Below are 15,465 nucleotides of genomic sequence, written 5' to 3'. Positions count from 1 at the left end.
ATGTGGGAGCAGGATGTCACACGCAGAAATTCCTCGCCTGAACTGATGTTTCGGTGTGTAAAAGTAGCCAAACCCATTCCTGTTAGCTTGTTACTTCAGTCTACTGCCTACCATGTCTTCAGATGTCTTGAATTTCTTAAACTCTTGCTCTTCACCACAGAAAGACAGCCAGTGGCTTCTATCAATCAAACAATTTGCAAACTAAATAGCTTCTCTCTGCTAATTCTGCTGTTCACTATAGCATTTTACAGGCTAAGAAACAATAAATGGATAATGCTGTTAGAATTCCTGGACAGATACCATGACACTGGGAGAAAGGCATCAGTAGGGTTGGTAGGTCTTTCAAAGCTTTCAGACCATGAAGTTCAGTGTTTTAAAGACTTAACACAATTATAAAACCCCACAGAAAATCTTACTGCAGGGCATCGGTGCTATTTCTGAGCATTGCTTGCTTCACTGTACTTACCTCTGTAAATACTGATTATTCACAAAAAGAAAATAAGGAGTGTGCTATAGTTTAAAAAAATCATACAGTTAATATATTGAGACAATATTAAATTGCTACTGCAGCTTGATTAACCCTTGCTTAACTATCTGGAAACTACAATTCTGTCCTTTGGAGCAGGAAAGGAAAGCTGAAAATCTGTCTTGGGCCCTACTTTCTTCATGAAAGCAAGCTCCAAAGGTAAGAACTTTTTATGCTTTAATACTTTTATTGTACAAAACAAGCAATTTATTAAATATAACATCTGTCATCCTTTAGACAAAAATCCCACACATACACAGAGACGTTTTTTGCTCACATTACAGCTTGTCCCTTGAAATCAGTATGACTTTTTTTCTGTGCTTGTCAAAGGCAGAGGGCAAATCTCTAGTTAAGTTGTGGTGTGCTTCTAAATGAAGCCTTTAAATGTTGTCTTAGTCCTACACATGACAGAGTTAACACTCCTCAAACATTACTGTTCTTTAGGCAGTGACTTTTCACAGTGATCAATTCATGTCTGAAATCTTGGTTATTTCATCTTTCATATCTTTGATCTCAGTTTGAACTCTTGTTAGATTGGCCAATTTCTCATTCAGTAAAGCGATTTCCTTCTCCCGTCGTAATACATCCTCCACTAATCTTCCTATTCGCAGTGTCAGGTCACTTATTAATGGCTCGAAGGTGGCAAAATCCTTTTTAAGTTTGTACATCTTGGGTTTTAAATCATTTGCAAATGTAACCGTCTTCAGAACTTTTGCCCTGTCACCTTCAAGATTTAAAAGTCTATCCGAATGCTTGTTAAAATTGCTCCTTAACTCAGACAATGCTGTCTTCACTTGCTCAATTTTTTTTGCGTTACTGGATGCCAAGCTTTGTAGGTCTGTACTTCGGTCGATGCTACTGGTAAGCAGGTCACCTATATTTTTCACTGTCTTTTTTTCACCTTTTTCTACTTTATCTTCTAGTGTTTGCAAAGAATCCGCCAGCGCAGTCATATCTGAGACGAGGCCTGAAATGCGCCTTATGTCAGTTTTTACTGTCACAATCGTCAGAGTTACATTTTTTGCTACAGAAGCTGCATTCTCTTCCACACTTGAAACTGCATGGAAGAGAGCTGTTAAATTCTTCTGCAGTTCTTCTTGGTTTTTAATTATGCTGCTAGACCTTGTTTTCATTGTATAAATATCTTCCTGCAGATGTTTAATGCGAGGAATTATTTGAAGATCTTCCACTTGTTCCATCAAGTTCCAAGTCTTTTTGCACTACAGGGATACAAATAAACATATTTGACAAGATTTCTAGCTTAATAACTCACATCAAAATTAAAGCTATACTGTAATAAAAATATCTTACTATTCTGATATTGAAATTGAGGAAATACGCTTCTGTTGCAACACAACCAAAAATGTCTTTTTTTTTTTTTCCCCCTTCTGAATATATAAGAAATTCAGGTGTTACTACTTTTTCTATTATGACAAAAATTACAGGAAGCTGCTATATGACTTCCACCATGACCTCTGAAAACACAAGTCATCAAATGCAATTTTCTTCTGATTTATGGAAATTTTTGTATTAAGCATACAAAGTGTGTGATCCTGGAAGACACACGTTGAAGGACATTCAGAAACATTTTAGAAAGATGCCTTCTTTAAAGTTCTCTTATCTAACAACATGGACCATAATTGCCTGATGTGATTTTGGTAACCATAATATGTATTTCGAACATAACATTCACAGAAGAAAAAGCCAAAAGAATTAGGCACGGTTCCCTTTTGTTCAAACAGCCACCAAAATACTTCCTAGGAAAAATATTCCTTAAACAGCGTGCCTCCGTAACAGCTACATTAGTGAGGGAATGTTCATGCTACTGTTGGATTTTTTAAATGAATTTGCCATTCACTTTTTTTTTTTTTAATGATTGGTTCTTGGTTTTCAAATTTGAGAGGAAGAAACGAAAATACCTGAGTGATACAATCCTGTTCAATCCCCAATTAGTCAGTTTAGAACTTGGAGAGCAAAAAAACCCACCAACTAGGCATAGACATTCCAAGAGGCTATAGTAAGTTTCAAGTTACTAATTCTTTTCTTGATGCTAGTAGTAAAAATAACACCAAAGAAACAAGTATTTTTAACTTTTTGATAATGTTTGTCATTCCTCATTAGCACAGAACTGCTTGCTTAAAAACAAAACACCAAAATTGAGGTTGTGGAGAGTTGTACTGGTTGCCTAGTTGTTGCCCTCTTAATGAAAAGGGTTTCCTGCTCAATCTTACATACATTCACCTTTCAATGGGGTTGGGGTTGATGAAAGACATTAAATTGAGGACCCACCCTTTCCCAAACATGCAGGAAGTGAAAACACACTTGGAAAAGTATTTAAAACACATTTCCATACAGAGTAGTATTTCTTAATGGACGACTGAACACCAAAGTATTTAATTCATACTCTCTTTTGGAAGAGCAATTTATTTTGAATTAGATTAATGCACCAGGACAGGATAATCCACTGCAATACATTTTTATTGACCTGACTGTAAACAGATACATAGTATATGAAACTGACAGACTTCCCAGCAGTGAGAAATGCTGGTTTAATAGGCTTTTGAATGGGCAGCACTGTTTACTGAAGAGTTCAGTAGAGTTCTAGATAAATGAATGTACAAATCCAGACTTACTTAACTTAAGTCTGATTAAGTCATAAATGTTGTGGATTTGTACTGTTCTCTGAGGTGTCTCCTTTCCTGAGTTCAGAAATCAGGAACCAGCAATTACCAAGACATAAGTCTGTAGACACAAATTCATGGTGGTCCTGAGATGCAGATTCCAATGAACAGCTCTCAGGCCTATGAGGTAGTGCCACATCTGGTGTAAATAGATCTATTACACCTATAGATAAATCAGATATTCCCTGCCCCCAAAACATGCCTTTTGTTAATTGCTTTTGGAGCTCTTGGTTCACCAAACTTTGGGAAACAATGTCAGTAACACTGCTAAGATTTTTTTTTTTCCCTTTGGAATGCAAAGCAATACCAGACATGTCATGTGGTGTCTAATAGAGAACATTCTACAGAAGAAAAATTTAAAACGTATTTCTAATAGCACCAAAACAAACAAACAAACAAACAATGCCCCCCTGACCAAACTAATAGTGACTGATCACACCAAACTTGCAAATTAAATGATGGAAGAAGAACCTAACAGGAATATCTGTTAATAAGAACTTGAGTCTATATGCAGTCCAAAGACTTCAGTGACAGAACAAAACTATGCCAGTGATGTTAAGAAGTTTGAAAAGGCTGGAAATAGGGTCAAAGGAATAAAAGATAACACCAGCCCCTGTCTGTATCAGACAATGTTCCCAGTAAGGGCTACTTTACTCATGTTTTCTGTAATGCTGTTATATCTAGGCTTCAGCTGTTAAAAATCTACTTAGTGCTTTCCCACATGTAATAAAATACCTAGATCTCAAGTAACGACTCTGCAATTGAGAAGTCTGTACTGTGAGCACAAAAACATTATGGTATATAACACATTAAAAACAAGGTACATGTATATCTTCCTAGAGATAACTTAATTGTTCACTGTATTACAAGTCCATGGAATATAATATAAAAAGTAAAAATAGAAAAAATAGTAGTGAGAACTAAATATAAATTTTAATCTGATAGCTCCATTTTTGACTTCTTTTCTTAAATCTAAATACTTTGCTTCAAAATCCACTTTAATAAAAAATGATCTTTTAATAAATAAACTGAAAATAATCCTTAATTTATTTAAAAAAATACTCCTTGCCTCCTCCAACACAGTATTTCTTGCTCTCTGTAAGTTTGCCTTTCAGTCTGATCCAATGCCAATTTAAATTGATGACAATACTTCAGCTCCCTTTAACATATGTTAAGAGTCACATTATTATAATAAAGTGCTCTTTTATCAATGAAAACCCTAAATCCAAATTCACTTATCCCCATTCTGGTCATTTTCTAAGTTATAACTTTCTAAAGTTATTTCTTTTGCTTTTGAAGATACTTTTATGTCATGCACTACTTCCTCTAAAGCCACTGTTTTATTTTGGACTTTCAATACGCTGTCATTGTACTGTATGTTTTCCAGAACCTTTTGCATTGCCATCGTATCAGAAACGGTTTTCAACATAACATTTTCCACAGTATGTAGCTGTGTCGTCAAGTCCTCTATCTTTTTCTCCATGCTTAGCAACTCACTTGATAATCTAAGAATAGAGTGAACAGCATTTTCTATTGTTGGCAAATGGGTCTTGCACTCCTCAATTTTAGGTTCATAGTTTGCAAGTTTCTGATTCAGGTCTGTGTCCTTGGCTACCAGACTATTCTGTTGTTCTTCTAGTTTTTCAACTGCCTTTGCATGCAAGTCCAACTTCTGTTCAATTCTAGAGAATTCATCATCTTCTTGCCTTTTAAGTGTTTTAACATTTCTGGCTGTACTGTCTTCCAAATCTTTTACTTTTTCTGAAAGGGACTTGATTCTTTGGTCAACTTCATTAATTTGGGAAGTAACTTCTGTATGTATGAACTTCACTTCAGATTTTAAACTACTAGTGTTTGTGTTCATTTCATCCAAGCTTCTTCTCCAGGAATTTGTAACATTTTGGAACTTCTCATTAATGCTCTGCATCTTTATAGAGAGAATCTGTTCATTGTTCTGAATATCATTTATGGTGTTATGAAGAGAAGGTATTTCCTGCTCAAACTCAGTCATCAGAGAGAGAGACGAAGCAGCTTCTTGTAGGATGCTTTCAGAAGACTCAAGCTGCATTAATAACACAAAACAATGTCCATGTCTGCTTAACGAAAACAAGACTAGAAAACCACTTGGTTTTATTTAATAAAGTCCCTTAGAAGCTACTTTACTTGTTACAAAGCTCCTATATGATTTGGTTTTCTATTTTGTCCTTTAAACATTGTTGATTAACCTAGTATGAAAAAGTCACAGAAAAGGGTATGTTTGTTGTTGAATTTCTATAGAATACATGCTGTTTTCTTTGTTGTCAATCCCTTATTTTCCACGGTGGTTTGGGGGTTTATTTTGATCTTAGGTTTTGAGTGTTTTTTGTAAAATATATCACACTACCTAAATCCCATGCAACATTTTGCAATCTGGAGTAATATATAAATATCCAAATTACATCATGTATAAATGTCATCATTATGAGATCGGTGCTAAAACAACATCACTAGCATAAGCCATGCTGTACTCCCATCATTATCTGTAAAATATAGGGGATAATTCAGCAGCCACCCCAAGATTTTCTAGTTGAGAATGTCATGCATAGATAAGAAAATAAAATAGCAATGAAAAAATATTAATATCACTTCATTATGTCTTTCACATTATTAGAACAGGTCTACTACATAAAAATGCCTGTAAATTTTCTTCAAATCAATGTATATTAGAATTATACACAGAACAATACTGGTAGGAGGAAGTATGTACATAAATTTAAGTTTTTAAAAATAGTTTAATGTCTAAAAAATAATACTGAGATACAACCACTCTATTCACATACTTTAACAATGGCATGGATTGGCTCATTAAGTCGCATGAAATATTCTCCAAAGGCCTATTCTCAGGCAAGGAGAACACATTATGAAAATTTATTTTAAAACAGTGAGTTAAATTTAACTAAATGACAACAAAGTAAAACAATGTCAAATGTTCACCAGAGCTATCCAATTAAGATGTTAATTATTACCTTTTCAGAAATTAAGTTAACTTTATTTTCCACATCCAGGAATTTTTCAGCTTCTTGCTTTAAGAAATTGTACTTTTCTTCCATATTAGCAAATTGTTTTGACTGCTGAAATAAGAACCTGTAAATTGCAAGTAAATACACAGTAAACATAACTACATAATTAGCATATATTAAGTGTTCCTGGACCTGATTCACTGCAATCTGTAACTGTATGAATTTGTCTTCACAGAATTTGCTACATCAAAACATGAAGTAAAAAAAAAAAATAATCAGGGTTTAATGAAGGTGATCTGTCTTCAATACTGGAGTTATCTTCCAATGGAAGTGGAAAAATAAGGAAACATCCATAGATGTGCTTTGTTTTTACATTGTATGCCATTCAAACAGGAAAAACATCAGATAAGACTGCTGACATAGGGAGGCCATTATATACTTGTAACGCACTGCCTCACAATATATTTTATTGGTAAAGCATTATTTAACTGGTGGAAATAAAACACAAAAAACTATTTTTTACTTCTTTGCAAAGCATCACAGAATCACGTATCGAAGCCTTTGGATTTAGAAAGGCTGAGCGTCCTCTCAGGAGTAAGAAAAATTTTATCTAGAACAATATATTTAAAATACCTATGCTTTCATAAATTGATACTTATTAGTATATTGAATAGTGATTAGAAGTTTCAAAAAATCTACAGTAGTCTATAAAGTTAGGCAATAAAAGCTAAAATGCTAGCTATAGATAGATACATGCAAACAGACATAAACAGATATACTTAAAACATTAAGCAGAAGCATCAAAATATTTTATTCTACTATGTCATTTGGTTTCTCAAAGATTTAGATAATGAGATCTGGGTGATGCTAAGAATGAGTTTTACCTCAATTTTCAGTCTATCTAGAGCGTAATAATCTGGACTAGTTTCTTGCACTAGAGTTCTGAGAATTGCATCATATAATTTCTGCAAGAAACTCAGTTTCTGATGGAACTAAAGTATCAATGCTGCTAAGATACTCTAAAACATCTTTTACAAAGATATTTGACCTTTACTTGAAGACTCCACCCGATGAACACTTTACCACACTGCTGAGCAAATTATTTACAGAAAACTCTACATCACTTTTACTGTTGAATTATTTATTACCTGCCAAATGAGCCTTGCTGTACTTAATTGTCAGATTAAGTTGCTCTTCACACTTAGAATGTAGTCTCCAAAGCAGGTATTTACAATTCATGAGCAAGACACCTTTTAAACTTTCAACATGATAGAAAAGATCAAGCTTCTATAATCCCCTCACTCTATACCACTGTTTCCACACTTGTGAATACTGCTATTCTTTTCTTGATCCTTCTAGCTTCAGCAAATTTCTACAGTCGCTTAACCCAAACATTTTATTCAAATGTAACTGATCATATTGCCTGTGACTGAATATGGTATAGAATGCAAAGGAAAATAATAAAATCCACTTTAGAGGATTACCTACCAGGTCAGCACCAAGCAAACAGCAAAGAAAAATATGCTTAAGGTTGTCCGTGAGTCCATCCAAACAGAACTCTGATTATTGCTGGTCCTGGAACTTGCCAGCTTCCCGCAATTACTGTGCTTCTCAACCTTTTGTGAACCCTCATTGGTCTTGGATGAAGAAATATCTTTCTTCCTCTGCTTAACTTCAGGCATTTTGTGCTCTTAAAAAGCAGAAGCAAAGAAAAAAGCTACTTAAAAAAAATAAACAAACAAACTTGAAAAGGACTAGTTACTTCTAAGCACCCCAAATATAACCTTTTGCCCTTTAGTTACACAAATAAAACCCCAAAGATGTTTCATTCAGTGCTTAGTATGTTTCCTAGTTATGTGAACTTTTGTAAAATGTTGTAATACTTTCATAAGGCTTTGTGAAAATTTTTGTTGTCTATACTATAAAGCACTGCTTTTTTTTTCTCAAACTGAACTGAGTTTTCAGACGTCAGCTAATTTCACCTTTCTGGAAATATTTCATCTGTTGTACAATAAGCCATTTTGAAGATATATTTTAAATCACAAGTGAAAGCACGATATTTCTTTATATAGTTGATTACTGTTGCAATTTCATCAGGAATTTCATTATCATGTTTTATTTGTGGATTTAAAAAAATAAATAAATTACCTACTCCACGTTCAAGTGGAAAATTAATTTTTTTTTCTTAGAAATGGGACTGCAAATCAAGCTTTAATTTAGTAATAGTTCTGTTGTAATGATTTCATGTCATCTGTAAAACCACAGGCATCAGTTAATAGAAAGCCATGAATATAAAAATACAGAGGATTAATGAAATAAGGCATCTAGATGAAAGGTATACTTTCCTCTTTGTTAAAATGAAGGTCTGAATAGATTGAGGCAATATGAATCTCCAGTTTCAAGGAATACAAAAGCTCATGTTCTAGCCAAATGGAAGTACAGAGTGGCATTTTCAAGCCGAAGATCTTCCACCACGCTGCTCAAAATCAACTGGATCCTTGGTGGATTCGGTTTAGCGGAATTTAAGACAAAAAATGTTGTGCTTCCTTCGGGACCATTTTGCAAGATTGTTGCTTAGTCCCATGTCAAAATATAAATATTTAAAGATACTTACATAGTCGCGTATGTGGCAGATTTATATTTTAAACAGTGCCTTTTACACAAGAGCATGAAGCTGTTTGTGAGTCACGCGACTAGGAAGCATGCTCAAATAAAAACATCTCTTGCTCTCAAAAAGAAAAAGCAATAAATGCCATTTTGTAACTTTTAAAACACCTTTGGGGTCGAGAGCACGTATTATGAAGTTAAAAAAAAAAAAAAAAAGAGATCTAAATGGTAGTTAGGGAAATAGTTTAATACAGGACCAACAACTCAGCTTTAACAAGGACAACTTCAAAGCGCAGCCTCGCCTAGGGCAGAGGAACGACCCTCAGCCCCCCACAGAGACCCTCAGCTCCCCCCAGAGACCCTCAGCCCCCCACAGAGACCCTCCCGAGCCTCCCAGACCCCTTCTCCCCCGCCCTGCCTGCGCTGGGCCCGGGACACTGAAACTGACCGACTGCCCGCTCCCCTCCAGCGCGCTCCCACATCCCCTCTGCCCTGGGGAAACTGACCTCGGCCGCCACCCGCTTTCCCCGGGCACCTCCCGCGGCCTCGTCGCCACCGACCCGCCACGCTTCGGGCCGCCTTTCCCCCTCCTTCAGCACCCGCTCCGGCCGCTGCCACGCTCCTCCACCGGGACAGCCTCAGAGCGGCCAGGCGGGGAGGGCCGTTACCACGCTGACACGTCCCGGGGCCCCACCTCTGGCCGGGGCCAGCGCCTAGCGCCGCGCTCCGTTGGCCGCCGCTCCCTCAGCCTCCGCCGCGCCCGTTGCAGCCGGTGGCCGCCGCTCCCACAGCCCTCAACGCGCCCGTTGCAGCCGTTGGCCGCCGCTCCCTCAGCCCCCGCCGCGCCACGTCAGACGCGCTACCGCCGCTCCGCCGGGCCTCCGCGCCGGCGCGGGAGCGCCGGGCTTTGTTCCGCGGGGGCCGGGCTACCGGCGGCGGCCGGGGCGGGTAGCGGGCCGGCCCGGCCCTTCTCTTCTCCCAGCCCCGGGCGCCGGAAGGAGGAAGCGCTGGCGGCGCGCTGCTTCCCCGGGGAAGGGGTAGCGGCTTCTCCTCAGGGCAAGGCGAAAGAAAACTTGTTGCCGGCGGCTCCTGACGGCCCCGCGCTGCCCGGCAGGTGAGCGGTGGCGGCGGAGAGGGCGGGAGGCCAGACGGGACAGGACGGGGCGAGGAAGGGCCATGCCCGGGCGGTTTCGCCCCCGAGGCTGGCTGCAGCCCGCGGCTCCGGGTCTGCCTGCTGCGGAGGGGGCTGGCCGCCCCCCGCCCCGGGGGGTGATGGAGGAGGTGGCCGAGCAGAGCCCCGGCGGGGCGGCGGCGGGGGCTGGTCTGACCGAGCGCTCCGGTTTCTGTTTCGTTCTCCCTGCGGCCGGTAGCGGCGGCTGCGGGGAGGCGTGTCTGGCTGCGAGGGGACTCTTTGTTTTGCGTGTTTGTAGGGTGCTTTCTTTTTGCGTGTGTTTCGCCCGTGGGTTGGTTATTATTGTGGTTTTTTTCTTAACCTGGATGTTTTTCGGCTGGGGAGGTTTCGTGCGGTGCGGCGGGGTGAAAGACTTTCCTAACCGCGTAATTTCCAGTGAGAATAGGCAATTCTGTCAGTACGGCGGAAGAGGCACTCCATCACGGGCTTATCCATTGGTGGCTCTTCTGAATCTGCCCGGCTCCTGAGGGAGGGAGTGAAGGAAAAGGTGAGCGCTTGTGCAGGATGCTCGGTGGGAGCTGGAAATTGCCCACGGAGCCTTCGGTCCTTGCACCGGAGTGTGATGATCATTAGGGACACTCAGGAGCAGCTGATCAGTACTGGGAAACCTTTACATGGTAGACAGTTTTCACCTTCTTTTATCTTCAGGCTTTTTTTTTTTTTAATGACATAGGGGAAGAATGCAAATTTATAGTTGTGTATCAGATGCTGATAGAGGAAGATACAGATCAGTTATTGACAGTGTGAAGTGCTCCATTTTCCATCACGTCTTAAGGTCTGGCTGTACTTGTATGGAGTCTTGGACTTGGAGACAGCATCGAGTTTATCTCATGGAATTTGGTACACAGGGAGTTTATTTTCTATTGAAGTTCTGCCCAGTGCTGTCAGCCATGAGACCAGTCCTCTTTCTCATGCCGTTGTCTCAGTCACATGATCCAAGGACTTAAACGTTTAATTTGAGTGATGCAGTGGTAGGGGAAAAGACCTTTTCATAGAGATATTTAGCAAGTTACTAGTGTATGAGAAGCTTGCACAGACTGTGATTCTTTAGTTCTGCAGCTGTTCATGAACATAAATTTGTGGAAGTGTGAAAAAGGACTCAGGATTTTTTTTTCTCCGCAAATTAGCAGTACATACCTGTTTTTTTTTTTTAATGAAAACTTCTGTTCATGGAGTGACCACAAGAGTTTTACTATCAGTCTAGTTGTTAAAGATTGAAACTATTTTTATATCTCCTTTATATGCCTCCAAGTGGAACAGCTGGAGAAATATTGTAGTCAGATTAATTCTAATAATGCCCAGCTGGAAGTCTTTATTAAACATGATAGCATATGGTATCTAAATAATATTCTAAGAACAGTATTCGTATTCACAGTAGCTTGTGATCTACTACAACTTAACTATTAATATGCCTTTTTTTACTCTGTTGAAAAGGAATCATATTAGATTTTTCCCAGTGTTTTCTTGATGCTACTGTACTGTCCAGCCAAGCTGGACTAGTGAGTCAAACAGTGTAATTAAATTCATATAACAATAGTATGAAAGTCTCCTTATCAAGGCAGAAAGCGGAAAAACAAGAAAACAAACTATTTTTTTTAGCTTTCTGCAGTTTGTAGTATAACTTGCCTGAAACGTCACTGTGTTTTCTACTAATGCAGCTGCTCTGCTTTTTCCGACTTTAAAACTAAAATTCATAACCTATTTTAAAACTCTCTTCCTTGTACTTGTAAGTTATGTTTTGATTCTGCCTTGACTTTTTTCTTAAAAGCTGAAGAAAAATGGATGTGAAGAGTAGAAATTATTTACTTATGAATCGCCAAGCACTGGAAAAAGACATCAAGACCTCTTATATCATGGATCGTATGATTTCTGATGAAGTACTGACATTACAGGAGGAGGAGAAAGTGAGACAACAGGTAGAATTGTCTCTTACTGTTTTTTATCTTCCTAGTCTGTTCACATGTTTTATCATTCTTTTAAAAAATAATACTTTCTGTCTATCTCATTGCTGGATTCAGCAAATTTGTAAGCATATGCCTAGCATGCAGTTTTCATCACATTATATAAGGTAGAGTTAAGGGCTTGGTCAAGTTGAAGGCTATTTCACAGTTGAAGGTGATAAATAGTCTGTATTTGACAGAGTGACAGATTAGATGATTTCTAAGGTCTCTCAGTTTTTTATAACATCTCTTTTTTTTTTTTTTTTTTAGAGTACACGGCAGGAGCGAGCAGCTATGCTAATAAACATTATTCTTACAAAAGATAATAATTCATATAGATCCTTTTATAATGCACTACTTCATGAAGGGTACAGAGATCTTGCTGCGCTTCTTCAGGATGGCATCCCTTCCATCTCCCCTGGTAATGGAAAGAGTTCAATGGATGGAATGACTTCATATGGTCAGTATAACCACAGCAATCTCTGCTTGAAAGTAGAGACAAGGTGTATTTTTTATTCCTTACTAATTGAGTATCTATAATACCTCTTCCAATGAAAAAGGAGTAGTTGGTGCATTCACTTATTTTAGTAGTGCAGGCAGTATTTCTGTATTTCGTGATTTAATAAGGCAGGAGTGTTACAACAGTACGACTTTTGTAGGTCATCCTGAAAATGTCATATTTAGTAATGTTTATTTTAAAAGACAGGGCACCTGAAGCTCTCGTGTTTTCTCTAAACTGTAACGTTTTTGTTTTATGAAGGAAATGAACCAATTTGGTGATTTTTAAGGTCCTCTCTTTTTTTTAAACATCTTTTTTTTTTTTTTTTTTTGTAGAGTACACGGCAGGAGCGAGCAGCTATGCTAATAAACATTATTCTTACAAAAGATAATAATTCATATAGATCCTTTTATAATGCACTACTTCATGAAGGGTACAGAGATCTTGCTGCGCTTCTTCAGGATGGCATCCCTTCCATCTCCCCTGGTAATGGAAAGAGTTCAATGGATGGAATGACTTCATATGGTCAGTATAACCACAGCAATCTCTGCTTGAAAGTAGAGACAAGGTGTATTTTTTATTCCTTACTAATTGAGTATCTATAATACCTCTTCCAATGAAAAAGGAGTAGTTGGTGCATTCACTTATTTTAGTAGTGCAGGCAGTATTTCTGTATTTCGTGATTTAATAAGGCAGGAGTGTTACAACAGTACGACTTTTGTAGGTCATCCTGAAAATGTCATATTTAGTAATGTTTATTTTAAAAGACAGGGCACCTGAAGCTCTCGTGTTTTCTCTAAACTGTAACGTTTTTGTTTTATGAAGGAAAGACTCTTATTTTTATATATTGAAGAAGCTGAATCTAACATAAAAAAAGTTTTAGCCTCCAAAATTCTGACACTTCTTTAGAAGAGTAATCTGTTTAATCTCTCATCCTACATTCCAATAGTTGATCTAGTTAATAGATTTTAATTCTCTACACCAGATCTTTTAATTACCCTAAATACGTTTCTAACTCTTACCTACATTGTCATCAGTATTGTCTTTGATTGACATGAAATAAATTAGTTGGGTTAGGGGAGTTGTTTGGTTTGGTTTGGTTTGAAGAAGCATCACATATATAAATTACTTCTTACTTTCATGTATCTTGTTTTTAACTTTAGTTAAGACAATTCTCTGCGAAGGAGGTGTGCCACAGAGACCAGTTGTGTTTGTCACTCGGCCAAAACTGGTAGATGCTATTAAACAGAAGCTGTGCTGCTTGGGAAGTGATCCAGGCTGGGTCACAGTTTATGGAATGGCAGGTTGTGGGAAGACTGTTTTAACAGCAGAAGCTTTAAGGGATCATCAGCTCTTGGAAGGTACGTTTAGAAAACAAAATAATTGATATTTTTATAAAAATTATTACAGGCCTATACATATTGGACATATATGGCAAAGTATCTTATATCATTTGAAAGTAATTTAAGATTTAGGTTTCTAAGTTCCTTAGGTGCTTCTGAAATATTTGCTTGCATCTCACAGCTTTTATAACTGTTTAGTGCTCTAGGACCAATAAATATTTTAGTAGTTAATAGGAAAAGATTCTGAATAGCTTTTTACCTTGCAATCTGCTTTGATTTATGAGAGTAGATACATCCTTAATTAACTTGAAATTGTTATTTCTGTTTCTGCAAAATAATCATATTTAGTTTTTATTCCTTTTGGGCATTGCTTGTTAAGTCCTCAGACTCTTCCCCTTGCTACATGAGTTTAAAAAAATCTTCTAACTTTTACATGACAAGCATCCATGGAGTGATTACACAAGTATCACTTTAACTTAAAGCAGATCATAAATGAAATCATATAATGATCATTATATTTTTTTCCTTGCATAAGACTTGGAGGAGAAAGTGGGACACAGGCATTAGAAAACATGGTGTAGGGATAGATACAGGATCCTCTGCTGCAGTTGACTCTTCTAGATGCTTTCGCGTTCACTGTTTTGGGATAATTTTCACATCCCAGACTCTGAACTCCTGCAGTAGTACAGGGTGGAAAAAGGTAGGAGGATGGATGCAGAAGGCGTTGTCAAGGGACAGGCAGGATGGCATGTAGAGAGGAGGGATGTGAATAAGAGTGTGAATTCTCTGTGGGAACTTGCCCTACAGAGCCTGTTCCTTTAAATATAAAAAGTAGTGGTATTGTAGAACCATCTTTCTGTGTTAATGGTAGAGTTGCAATGGTTTAGCTTGCAATGGACTTTGAAGTTTTATATTTTAATTGAAATTGAGTTATTAATTGCTATTGAAAGCTGCTGTTAAATATTTCTGATTTAAAATGTATAGCACAATTAACACTGCGCTTCTTGTAGATTACTTTCCAGGAGGAGTTCACTGGATCTCTGTTGGAAAACAGGACAAAGCAGGGCTCCTAATAAAACTTCAGAATCTCTGTAGCAGATTGGAACAGGACTCTACTCTTTCACAAAGGCCACCACTTAACATTGAAGAGGCTAAAGATCGTCTTCGTTTGCTGATGCTACGCAAATATCCCAGGTGATGTCAGTAAAATGAAGCACCATTCTTTAACTGATAAAACTTTGTAGAGTAACTTTGGTCTAATCGTCTAAGGTGTCTGTTGTGGTTACATGTCTCTGTGATGTGGGGTTTTGGTTTTTGAAAAAAAGAACCTCCGAACTCTTCCACTTTTTGCTTTCCCTTTTTCTGTTTTACTGTAGCTAATTAGGAAGTGTTGTTCAAGGTGAAGCTGATAATACTTCTAGAATTTTAATTCTCGTGTAGGGGTTCCTGTTAAAATCTTCTAAATTACTGACTTGCATGTAATAAAAGAATAAGTAAGTTCAGATAAGTGTACAAAAGCTGAAGGGTAAATAAATGGTAGCGGCAGATGTATAATATACTTAGTATAACTGTCCCTGCTTAGATATTGTTGTTTGGTTTTGGTTTTTTTTTTAATGGGGTAACTGAAGGGTTACATTGTAGACTTGACCTGGATATGAATATGTTTAGTAGGCTAGTA

At 37.9% G+C, this 15,465-nt stretch overlaps 2 protein-coding genes across 5 annotated transcripts in view; one reads left to right on the top strand and one right to left on the bottom strand.

Annotated features, from left to right (window-relative positions):
- Positions 1 to 699: 699 nt before the first annotated feature.
- Positions 700 to 9,646, bottom strand: IKBIP (IKBKB interacting protein). Of its 4 annotated transcripts, XM_014963529.1 has the most exons (5): positions 9,320 to 9,478; positions 7,695 to 7,896; positions 6,213 to 6,330; positions 4,705 to 5,269; positions 1,116 to 1,746 (listed from the first exon to the last, which is right to left on the bottom strand). In XM_014963529.1, exons 2-5 carry the CDS (start codon positions 7,886 to 7,888, stop codon positions 1,685 to 1,687), a joined length of 939 nt encoding a protein of 312 aa, XP_014819015.1. In that variant the 5' UTR covers positions 7,889 to 7,896; positions 9,320 to 9,478; the 3' UTR covers positions 1,116 to 1,684. The 4 variants fall into 4 exon arrangements, with proteins under 4 accessions (XP_014819014.1, XP_014819015.1, XP_014819013.1 ...); XM_014963528.1 differs by lacking the exon at positions 4,705 to 5,269 and having other exon boundaries at positions 700 to 1,746; positions 9,320 to 9,473; XM_014963527.1 differs by lacking the exons at positions 1,116 to 1,746; positions 9,320 to 9,478 and adding an exon at positions 9,508 to 9,646 and having other exon boundaries at positions 2,986 to 5,269.
- A 105-nt stretch (positions 9,647 to 9,751) lies between these two features.
- Positions 9,752 to 15,465, top strand: part of APAF1 (apoptotic peptidase activating factor 1) — a 36,316-nt gene continuing 30,602 nt past the window's right edge. Inside the window, exons 1-5 of the mRNA XM_014964268.1 lie at positions 9,752 to 9,927; positions 11,774 to 11,921; positions 12,216 to 12,405; positions 13,608 to 13,805; positions 14,798 to 14,981. Of these exons, the coding sequence (XP_014819754.1) occupies positions 11,784 to 11,921; positions 12,216 to 12,405; positions 13,608 to 13,805; positions 14,798 to 14,981 (710 nt within the window). The 5' untranslated portion in view covers positions 9,752 to 9,927; positions 11,774 to 11,783. The remainder of the gene's footprint in view (positions 9,928 to 11,773; positions 11,922 to 12,215; positions 12,406 to 13,607; positions 13,806 to 14,797; positions 14,982 to 15,465) is intronic.

Source organism: Calidris pugnax, unplaced genomic scaffold (genome assembly GCF_001431845.1).
Source record: "Calidris pugnax isolate Ruff unplaced genomic scaffold, ASM143184v1 scaffold44, whole genome shotgun sequence".
NCBI classification, from domain to species: domain Eukaryota; kingdom Metazoa; phylum Chordata; class Aves; order Charadriiformes; family Scolopacidae; genus Calidris; species Calidris pugnax.
Note: the sequence above shows the minus strand (reverse complement) of the source record. Positions and strands in the feature narration are given on the sequence as shown.